This window comes from Falco rusticolus, chromosome 12 (genome assembly GCF_015220075.1).
Source record: "Falco rusticolus isolate bFalRus1 chromosome 12, bFalRus1.pri, whole genome shotgun sequence".
Classification (NCBI taxonomy): Eukaryota; Metazoa; Chordata; class Aves; order Falconiformes; family Falconidae; genus Falco; species Falco rusticolus.
In genome coordinates, this window is record NC_051198.1 from 15,933,187 (window position 1) to 15,945,083 (window position 11,897).

The 11,897-nt window shown below is 48.5% G+C and overlaps 1 protein-coding gene across 5 annotated transcripts in view; it reads right to left on the reverse strand.

Annotated features, from left to right (window-relative positions):
* The window catches only part of LOC119156108, a 58,639-nt gene extending 47,415 nt beyond the window's left edge, over positions 1-11,224 (reverse strand). For 3 of the 5 annotated variants that reach the window (XM_037405507.1, XM_037405505.1, XM_037405504.1), the window contains exon 1: positions 10,646-11,224. In XM_037405507.1, the coding sequence (XP_037261404.1) occupies positions 10,646-10,750 (105 nt within the window). In that variant the 5' untranslated portion in view covers positions 10,751-11,224. The remainder of the gene's footprint in view (positions 1-10,645) is intronic. The other 2 variants (XM_037405508.1, XM_037405506.1) reach the window with 1 other exon arrangement.
* Positions 11,225-11,897: the final 673 nt, after the last annotated feature.

Genomic DNA, 11,897 nt, shown 5'->3' on the forward strand with positions numbered 1-11,897 from the left:
GAAAACACTGTTAGAAGAGCAAAACTAAGGTCAACCTTTTAAATTCCACCCAAGATAAACCTCCAGAAGGCAGTAGCTGCAAAGAGACTAGAACAGACTCATTTCTGCCCAGCAGAGACCAACAGTATAGGCACCCACATATACGTGCACATGCTCCTCCCACCTGCTATCAAACTTGTGTGACAACAGAAGACACAGAGGGAATGCTACCAACTGAAAAATGAGACTTTAACAAGCTTCCTAGGCAGAAAACACCTAGACTCTGGTCCTTGGCACCCAAAATACTCCAGATCTGAGAGAATTCAATTCAGTTTATTTATACTCAAAGTCACTATGAGAACCAGAATATTCATATAAACATAGTTGCAGTTGTGTTTGGGGCCCTGCACGATATAGAAATTACAGATGGAACAAAGTCACTACAGCCCTCATTCAGCAGGTGGATGGGGTCTGGTAGAGCCTTTAATCCTCCAGTTCCCTGCTTGCCTTCCTGGACCACTAGGTGTTATGAAGTAAGACTGCTTCTGCAGTACAGGAGCCAGGAGAATGCTGCAGCTCCACACTGTGATATGTATCATCCTTTCCGATAGCAAGAATTTTTACAAAATTCTCAAACTACCCCATGTTGTTAGCTTAAGAGGCTGGTTAAGGTTTATAACTCATACCATGGTGACAGAAACCATACACTCCTCTACTACCACTTTTACCCGCAAGTAAAGCTTCCAGATGCGTCGCGTCCCAGTAACTCTCCAGCAACATTCCTACTCTCCTCCCACCAATCAGTTTCTGCTCAGTACAAATACCCAGCACAGCCTGGCCTCAGCTGGCAGACACCTGCATGTGACAGACCAACACAGTAAGTTTCTCATCAGCTCTATCACTCTACTCGCAGTTTTGCTGGTGCGATAGTTATGGCTAATTCGAATCCAGGTTTCAAGGATCCTATTAAGAGACCAGCATTCACCTGTTAACTTTCTCATCCTCTGCAGGGAAATAGCATTTTACATACACACTTCAGAAGGGCATTAGCAAAGAAAACAGTGGTAAAGTGTCGGGAAGCACCCATCAGAAAGAAGCAGCAACCTACAAAATGGTTGTGCTGCCAAGAGATCCCTCTGCAAAGGAGGGCAGCTCCTCCGACAGCTCGCAGCATGGAGCCCTGGCATTTCCCTGGCTCACACCCTGCAGGAACAGTGCTATTCAGCAGTGTTGACACCACAGAGCACAGCAGTCCAGAGAGACAAGAAGGAGCCTGAAGGATTAAAGACCTTCATGGGGGGGGGGGGGAGGGGGCTCATCCACCCTGCATTAAGATACACTGACTTAGCTCCATCTGTAATTTACAGCCCATTTGCTGCTGAACCTCAGCTGCAAACACAGTCAGATTAAAAGCTGCACTATTTATCACAGGCTGACAACCCTCTCAGACATAAGGGGAAGACAGTACAAGGGACACCTAGAACTGGAGAGGCACCTATAGCATAGCTAATCTTATCTGTAATGCAGGTGCTGAGACGGGAGGATGGGAGATGGTGCTTGCATCAGTGCCAACCATTCCTGCTTTGGCCACAGGGATTTAAGTACACCCCTCCTGACTCACACTCCATCCCCACTGGCCTAGCTCAGTTATTACACTGCTGTGGTGAGAAGAGGTCCCTTTGCACAAGGCCAGCTTCTGTGACAGTTCCCAGCGACTCTTGAGCATTGCATGGGTCCCCTCCATGCTGTACTCCAGGGAAGTACAGCTGACAGCATCTGGCATAAACAGCACATCTGGAAGCAGTTTTTCCATTCCCTCCTCAGAAGACCCAGAGAGGGCAACTGCCATTGCCCTGAGATACTTCATTAGCTGCAAAGCTGCCTGTGTTGGGAGACCTCACTCGACACTCACCTCTGCTCAGCCATAAAGAACTACATTAGCCAGATTTGCAAACACAAGGAACAATGCCTTACAGTCAGGCTGATAAATGCATTTGGAGCACATGAGACTTTCAGGCTTCTCTAAAAAAATTCCACATTAACCCTTCTGAGTGCAAGCTGACAAAAGCTGTTTCATCTCTATGGATTTATACCAAACTACTTGTGTTTTATCATGGAGCAAGCCAGTAATATAGCATAATCCTTCAAGGCCAGATCTTTGTTCCATCTGGTCAGGCATCTTCAAAGCAAGAGTTAGGACCACATAAAAACTTACAGTGGCTCTCACTGCACCAGATCCTTTCCTGATAGGCATTGTGTGATTCCAACTGGTTCCAGCTCACCTCACTCGCCACAGATAGCTACTGAGGTGGTGTCCAAGCACCACATACTAAATCGGCACCCCCACGTACCATTTCAGGAGCAAGACAGGGGAAAAGTTGCATTGTACTGCAGCCCTCTGCGAAATATCACCAAGGGGCTCCCCAAGAGTGGCTTCTTCTGTCCAAACCAGAATAAAGGGTTTTCTATGACCAAAAATATACACATGGAAGCTGCCAATTTCTTAAGCCTCTTTCACTTCATATGCTCCATACCAAATACCACTGTTCTCTCCTGTTAATTAGCCTTCAGTCAAAGAACTTTTATTTCTTTGGAATAATCAACCCCTAGGAATAAAGAAAAAAAAAAATGAAAACTCACACACAAAAACAGCGTGGCGGCAGACAACTGTCTGGAACAATCACTTGGCTTTGTGTGCAATAACTGAGTGACAGGATACGGAAGGATTATTTTATATTCTCCCAGCTTACATCCAGACACACACTCTCAGCAAACTGGAGGATCTAGCTGCCTGTCTGGCACCTTTCCTCAAGATGGGAAATTCCCTGTACAACCAGAGGAGATCTTCTTATCTTATGCCCATAGAGAGTTTGGCAGATTGTGGCCTCTGATGCCAAGAAGGACATCAGTTATATAAAAACCAGCCTGCATCACGGAAACAATGTGACCCCATCAGGAAGGAGTTAAGATGAGACAGATTTCTGAACAAAATGTGTGAGGGGATAGGATCTTAATGCCATGAGCAAATTGAATTCTGTCATCTCCTTGAAATCAGGGGCTCAAAACCAAGTTTGTAGCCCAAATCAATCAGCCATGGAAGGCAAATCAATAGTTTGTTCCCTAGAAATGTCAGAAACCAAGGTCTGCCTACTCTCATTGTAGACATTAATGAATATTGAGGGATTTGGGAGTACTTTATCCAGGTATCTCCTGTCCTTTCACAAATCGAAATTCAGATAAGGACCACCTACCGTGCAGTCAGGCAACAAACCTCAGGTCAACCCATCCCTGAAATGGGAGACATGACTAATAAAAACCTCTTCAGGACTCCTAGGCTCAGGCACTTGTTTCCTCTTTTTCCTCAGAAGGCATGTCTAGCCCCGAACTCTTAGGTCTTCTTATATGGGCTTATGCTGGAACAAAGGTTGGGAGGTGATCCCAGGCAAAGCTGTAATGGGCTTTTTTCAGGTGTGTTTGCTGCATACAACCACCAAACAACCCAGTCATTCCAGTCCCACACAATGGCAGCTCATTTGAGAAAGGCAATCCATAGTCTCATAGTCTACCTCCCCAGGTTTTACCGTATCTCCTCGCTGCCAACACTCATTTAGAAGATGCATGCCAGTGTGGCACAGACACTGACCTCTGTTCCCAGCACCACAGCTCAAACCCTGGCAAGCTGAAGGGGCTCTGCAGCAGAACTTCATTTCCACAGTAAGCCTGGATGGTGGACTGGCTGGCTAAGAGTGCTGAGAGAGGCGAGAGCTTGAAACAAAGATTGGTCTACACTAACTGCTTGCAAAGCTGATAGTCACTCATGGAACCTTCTTTGGGCTTTTATCTCCTGGCACCTGCAGATGACATTTTGCCATGCTAACCCAGAACACCTAGGAAGACCCAGGATGTGGATCATTGCACATGCAGCTTTGGTGCAAATCTTCCAAGCAGGAATCTTCTTACCAATTTTCTTACATCCAGGTCCACCAGGAGGTTTTGGTAAGTGTCCACAGTATTTCACCCTCAATGAAGCCATCAAGGTTGGACTAGAGAGGTAACCATGTGAGCTCTTCACATGATGTACCCACACAAGGGTACTCTGTCGTAGCATTGCCATTCTGCTAGGGCTATCTTCAAAGAGATAGCAAACAGCAAAAGTTCACCTGGCAGAGAAAGCACTTGGTGTGCTGAATTACAGAGGACAAAAAGAGACTGCTCACCATGCAAGATCTGCTACCTCTGCTTCAGCCAGCTCCCAAGATGCCCCAGCGTCAAAACACCTGTTCTATAACAACTGAACAATTTGTATTACGTATATACTGGGGTACAGTATATGGAGGCCAGGTCAATGTCCAAACAGACCAGCTCACGGCAGGAAGAAGGTTATAACAGGTCTGAAAAGCAAGAAGACCACAGCAAGAGATGGGAGAAATTCCCAAAGGCACCCTGAGCTGTCCACCCCCAAGGAGTGACCAAGCTGGTCCAGACAAAACCATCTTTAACTGTGCTTCACCTGTGTCCCCACCACTTGGGCAGGCCTGCGCCCACACTGGCATGGAAACAGCTCTGTGTATGTCACATCGGGCCATATGTCCTTTACCTCAACTTTTAGGCCTGGGTCACAGCACAGTTTGTACTGCACAGGGAATGCTTTCTGTGCAGATAAAGGTCAAAACTAATTGGCTTTTCTCTAAATCCTTGCCTGGGTGTTCATGCTGAGCAGTTGTGGGTGGTGCTGGTGCCTATTCAAAAACAGCTTAGCTGGCTGACTCTGCTGGTCAATGGTGGCAAGAGGACAAACAGGCTCTGCCCACGGCCACGTACAACAGTTACTGCAGCAGCAAACAGCCCTGAGAGCACACATACCTGTGATGCTGGTTGCTAGGAAGAGTTGGGTCACCCGGCAACCTGAATCCCACTGAACAGGAGAACAGGGGCTACAGATAAATGCGTAGGGGTAGGAGGGGTTGGCACTGCCTACACTGTGTATTTCCCACTGAAAAAGGAACACAGCCCTTGGTTCCTATACTGTGGCATCCCAACAACACTTTTGTGACCCCAGACATGCTCCAGAAACAGCCAGGTAAGCTGGCCGGACTGGCACACTACAGCAGAGTGGTGCCCTGACCACCCACCACTCTGCAGATATGTCCTAAGCAGATGCAAGCCTTGCTTTTTACTTTTTAAAAGAGGTGAACCCATTGTTTTTCAAGAGCCATAATTAAAATGATGACCTGGGTCTGCTTGTTTTTTGCACTTCAAATATAAACTATTTTCCTGCTCAGGAAGACTTTTAGCATCCCAAACAGTGCAACATAAATTCAGGAGCTGTAAGATGGTGCATGACAGAAGGAAATGAAGTAAAACTGCACTGTCCAGCAAAGCAAAATGGATTAATCTTCTTTCACTGAAACACAGAAGTTAAATACACGGTATTACATTTCCATAATTCAATTTTTCATTCAAATAAAAATCAAGAATTGGAAAATACAAGGAAAAGTAATGAGATTTCTTCATGACACCAGGGGGTGGAATTTATTTTATTTTTTTCATCTAGCCCATATTTTCCTATCAGTCATAAAGATGACCAGCTAAGAGGATGTCTCACTGAACTATCCCAATACCAATAAACTTCCTTTTATGCTGAATTTGCAGTACCTGCAATTCATCTGAAGTCCCACTCTGGAAATAAGTCTTACAGGAGATTATCAGTGCCGGACATATGCACAGGAAAGAGGACAACCCTTGAAGACTCAGACCTTAGAAACCAAGTAGAAAGAATTGCAGCCTATTGTTTCACAATACCTCAGGGGTAAGTCTCGAAAACTTAAGGTTTCTGAACGACTGTGATGGCCTGTTCTATTCTTTGTCTTGACTAAGTATGCATCACAGCATTTCTAACCCATAATACAATTTTAGTCCAAATTATCACAAGCCTAACTTGAGGTGCATTCATAGATACTCCAGCAGCCAAAACCATACTTACTTACATTCATGCAAGTGGCATGTGCCCCTCCAGACAAACCAGAAATGTCTAATGTTACCAGGTGTTAATAGGAGCAAAAGCAAAGTTTCAATGTAAAACAGAGTCCTCCAGCCTTAGAGGAATGAACCTGTTTGGTGGTGTGTGCTGAAAAACCCATGAAGGACAGAAAACCTTCATACACCACACGAAACAGATGAACCTAAATTTACACTGTGCCAAGTTGTCTTCAGCCAGCCTGAAGACCAGTGGCTGGGGTGAGCACGTGACAAGCAGTCAGCCTAAAGAAAGAAGGAAATCAATCTGTCCCCATTCATACAAAGCATGAGCCCTTACACAGATCTTTGAAAGCACACCCACTGTGCATCAATAATAACAATGCTCCTTCACTCTTTTTTGGTCTGAGGAGGAAAAAATTCAAATAATACACTCCTGGCTCTGCAGAATAATCAGCTGCCACCTGAACAGTGACTCAGAAGTCACTGCCTGCAAGCTTGAGGTTCACTTTGCACAGCCAGCTGAACCCCCTTCATACAGGAAGAATCACCCAGTCACTTCCCAGGGCTGGCCAGCCAGACTGGAGTCTCATAGCTGATTCCAGAGGCACACGCCAGCAGAAAATAACTGACATGACTTGCTGGTCACCAGTGCTGCATATGCACATGTACAAGCTGCAAGGGTGCATGAAGAGAGCTGACATGGTGGCTTTGCTAGCGCCTAGTCCCCAGTTCCCTTGTAAGCAAGCATAAGGCTAAAATGACACAGCAGAGAAATGCAGTTCTCTGTCACCAGAACAGACTGCCACAAAGCTTCATTTCATTGATTGACATTAAGGAAGTGCCCAGGACAAAAAGGAACATGCCAAGTACATAAGTAATTTAACAACTCTTGAGTATTAGAACATTAATTGTACTGCTTCTAAAGTTGTTTGTGTCAACAGCAAAGTTGGAATGGAATTGCCACCCTTGAAGTACTCAGTTTTCTTCAGTTACATGTTCCAGCCAGTTAGTTTTTTCACACACCACAATCCAACTGTTTCATTCTGATAACACCTTGGGCCACTAATTAAGGGCTTAGTCTGACTGGCAATGCACAGACTTGTTCCAACCAGATGCTCCCTGCCCCAAGGAGCCTGCTTGCAAACAAAGCTTAGAAAATACACCTACACTTCAGCCACTACACAAATATGCAAGGGCACAAGAGTTGAAGAGGGATTTGGAAGAAATGCATTTGTGTAAGAAACCCCTATGCCAAGTTGTGGGGATGAACAAGACATTCCATTCCTAGAAAACTGAGTCAGTTGGACAGTACTTCTAAGAGCTCAGTATCAGTACTCCATCACACTAACCCACATGCAACCCCAGGATATGCATTTTAAAATCTCCTTGAACAATTTGACTTGTAGTTCAGGAAGGGCTTCTCAGGGCTACCAGTCAAAACTATGAAAAAAACAGTAAAAATATTGTACTAGACTAATACTGGACAGCCAACGAAAAATTCAAGCCTTGAGCTGTAGGCTTCACTCACTTTCCTTATTTGAAGCATTTCACTACAGTACAGGACACCCCCGTGTTCTCATTCTCCTCTCGGGTCCCCTGAAGTCTGCTCTGGAACAGACCCAGTCGCCAACTGTTATCAAAGATGAGCCCTAACCTGTAAAGTCAGACCTGCTTTTGGCTCTCGATTTCTAACAGCCAGCCAAAACCTGGAGGTTTCTGAATGTGGCCTAATCTCTAGCAAATAACACCAGACCACTGAAGCAAGAGGTGGAACAACAGGCTGAGACACAAGGCTCCAATTCAAAATCATTTCTTGGATTCAGCTGCAGCAGCTGAAGGACTCTAAGCCAATGGGCTGGAACATGAACCGCAACAGCTCAGGAGCGGATACGCTGCCACTTCACTGCCCCACTACAGGGACACAAGTGTCCAGTGGGGAGACAGCAAGGTCAGCAGGACCAGTCTCCCAAGGCTTAGGGTTCAAATTTGAACCCTAATTACCACACTTCACAGCCCAGCCACCCTTACCAGAGACTGCTGGCAGCAGGTGCTAACCCAACAGCAGGTGAAGCATCAGTCAACCACTCCCTTCCCATTACAGTGATTTCTGGTGAAAGGGCAATAAAGGGACACCAATTCCCTCAGCAATACCAGCACACCTCTTGAGTCAAAGCCCTCTGAGCAGCCTTACCTAACAGCCAATTTTAGTAGGGAACAAAATAAAAGTTCATTACATCCAGCAGCCAAAGTCTGCATATTTCCTGGTTTCACTCAGAGGCAATGACAGCCTCTCAGCTTCTCCAAGTGGGGGAATACTAGGAAGACCTACCACAGCCACACTGAAACAATTCAGGACACATGATACCAAAATGAGATCTTTACAGTGGGCAGAAATTTCATCCTGAGAAGATTCCCAAAGCCTGGATGCCAATCCAAGGTTGGTCAAATCTCCCAAGCTTACAAAAAATGGGTTGCCAATTTACCCAAGGACAGCTTCCCAGGACTTTCCCTAATGGCACTACTGTTGCAGCCAAAAACACAACAGCAGCTTATTTTCCCTTGAATTTGGGAACTTCAAACAAAGGTCATAAGCTGCAAAAGCAAGTGGGTAATGGAGAAGAGCAATTGAGCACACTTTTTAAAGCTCAGAAAGCTCTTGGTTTGGGTGGTAGATGCAAATCAGCTCTTAATCTACCCAAATTAGTTGCTCATTCACCACTTGTGCTACTACAGACCTGATTTTATGCTCACACCTAACTTTTCACTAGCTCTCAATGACAGCAGACTAGATCTTTTAAATAGTGCACATTACCGTACGTGCCAGAATACATACAGACCTGCACACAGACCAGCTTGAGGAAGCCGAGAAGGCAGAAGTTCGGTCTGTGCCTGGCAGCCTCACATCATCTGAGGGCAGCAAAGGGAGATGGTACAGGACACTTGGCCTGGTGACAGGGTCCGTGCACAGTGCAGCCACAGGAAGCTCCCGCACTACTCACCACTTGTGACACCAATCCTGCATCCACACACCTGCACGGAGATCTGGCCCAACACCTAAGAGAGCACTGCACACTCTGTTAAGCAATTAGTATGCTGGTACGAGGCTCAACCAAGACCAGGCAGCTGCACACAGTCAGTCCCCAAAGGCCTACAAAACATATATAAACCCAGAGTTTGAAAGTCTGGCTTTCTGCCCATACACATGTATACCACTCATTGTACCACTCCCCACAGCAGGCTGCAACGATACCTCTGATGGTCTATGAATTAGCCTTGCAAGAAACAGTGCAAGCTTAAGTCTCCCTTCTCTATTGAGCCTGCAAAAATGCAGACCACCTGTTTGCAGCACAAAACCTTGGCACTAATACGAACAAAATGGCTGCAGATACCCACTCCTGTGAGTTTTCCTACATGCCTCCAAGCATCCTGAAGGCTGTACATAACCCGAGAGCTCCTTCCAAAGATCCTCACGGTTTCACAACCTGAGGCTCAAAGACAAACAATAAAGCTAAAGGAGGCAATCACAGCCACAGGGCCCCAAGTACAGCGTTCAAAAGAAATCCCCCACTGCCTGTGCAGAGATACTCTGCACTGAATCAGTCCACTACAGCCTAAAGCATTGTCCTTATTCTATTTCAAAAAATAAAATCTAATCCTGCCTCCGCAAGAGCCACAGAATGTGCATTCCCCACAGGAAAAAATACACAGACCCAGCAAACTTTGAGGAAACATCAGTACTGTTTCTAACAAAGTTGCCATCAGCCTGTCCAGAGTGACTGCGCAGAAGTGCAGCCACACGGCAATCTGCCTCTGTGTAACACATACAAAAGACTCCACTAGAGTCTATATACAGATCCCCAGCCCCCAACTCAGCCAACGAGGGCTGCTACTTTTCCCAGACCCCTTCGTTGATTTGGGGCCAGGCGCTACGCTTCCCGCAGCACTGATGCCAGTCCAGAGTAACTCTGCTGATTTCAGGGGGCATCCCTTGGTTCACAACACTTTCACCAGATCAGGACCTGGTTATTTTTTTAACTCACTTATCATGACTCCATTTTTATCCCATTGCATATGGCTCAAAAATTCCTCCTTGCATTTGGCAGGACGGGCTTAGATATTCCTTATCCTGAATCTGTGATCCTCATTTTTGTTTTGAGCACTAAGAAAGGGTGTAAGCAGAACCTGGAAAGCCATGGGCCAATGCAGTGAGCCAGACTGCAAACTTCAGCTCAGATTCTGGCCCTCAGGACCAAAAGGGAGAAAAATGCAACTAACAAGCTGAAAGGCATTTTAGGCAAATCTTGTCTGTACAGTACCTACCTAGCACAATGGGGTTCTAACCGGGCAAGGGCTGGGAGACTACAGATTACACACATACAAAGCTAACTAGACAGAGAGGCGAATACCCATGTAGTCAAACGTGAACCCCATTCAAAGTAAATGCTCCTGAAGGACAGATACATCTGCCTTTATCTGCCTTTCTGTATCGCCTACTGAGTTGTGCAGGGTAACTCTGAGAGCAAAGGAACGGTAACAGAAACAGCCTAGGCCAGCTCCTACCGAGCACACTGGCTGAGAGGAAACTGACCCAGCGTAACAACCACTCCGAGTTAGTAGCTTCTCAGGGCCCCTTATTAGTTGCCTGAATGGTGCAAGAAATAGCCTAGACAAAACCGGCTGTTCTTACCTTTAGCTGGAAAGGTTGAATTTCGTTTAAACTCTGGTTCCTGAGCTTTTTGGTGAGGATCTTCAGCATGGTACAAATCCGAGGAGCCAAGAAAGGGTTAAGCATACACACACGCACGCATCTGCATCTGCCGAGCCGCTGCTGCTAAGGCTGCCGCTAGGCTCGGGGGAGCTCCGCAGAGCTGGCATCCAGCACCCGCAGGTACGCGGCGGCGGGGGTCGGGGCGGCTCCGGACAGCCCACTTCCAGCTGTGCCCCCCTCTCCTCCGCCACCGCACTCTGTCCTACAGCCCTCCACGGGGGGTGGGAGAGAAGGACCCCCCTTCCCAAAGCAAAAAATAAATACCAAACTTCCTTTGCTTCCCACCCCCTCCCCCGTTACGCTTCAGAAAGGAGGGAGGAACCAGCTGGCAGCGTGCTGCAAGGGACAAGGGACACCGGGCGCAGAGTGCTTACTGCGGGGCGGCAGAACAGCCTAGCCGAGGCTCCGGGCCCCACTCATGGCAGCGCTCCCGCCCGCCCGTCAGCCCCGCCGCCGGCGGCCCCAGGCGGGCATCGCGCCCCGCTGCCGTCGGGCGCCGCCGCCCCGCGCCCCTGCCCGCGACGGGAAACTTGTAACAAACGGCGCGGCAGCCGCGGCGCCCATTGGCCGGGCGGGGCGGGGCGGGGCCTCCGCTTAAAGGGGCCCCGCCGGTGACCGCCGGTGCCGCCTCCACCGGCCCGGAGGGTGCCCGGGGGCCGGAGCGGGCCCGCCGCGTCACCGGGGCCCCGACCGGGGCGGGCTCCGCTCGGGATGCCGCTAGAGCGTTAACGGCCTGTGCCGGACCGCAGCCCGCTCCGCGCCAGGAGGGTAACGGGATGCCGTGACCGACCTGTCCTGCCCCCTGATGCGGAGCACAGGTCGAGGGAGGCAGCTGTACCCCGCCCGGCGTCCCCTCAGCGCCCGGGGGGGCTGCAGAGGGCCTGCAGCGGCTGCAGGGAAACGCCGCCGCCTCTTCCCACAGCAAAGGCAGGCGCGGGGCCGGGGTGGTACCGGGGTGCTGCCCCCGGGTGCAGCAAGGTGTGCCACTTCCACCGCCAGGCCCTCAGCGCTCCCCTGGCAAAGCGGCCAGGGCAGTTACTGGGGGCTGACCGGTACGCTCCCAGCCTCCCTGAACCCACAGAAGACACCGACACGTTTGCCAGTAGTAACAACGAAGGGCTTTCACCCCCTGCCAACTCCGTGCCAGCGACACGCTCCCTGTGTCTAGGTG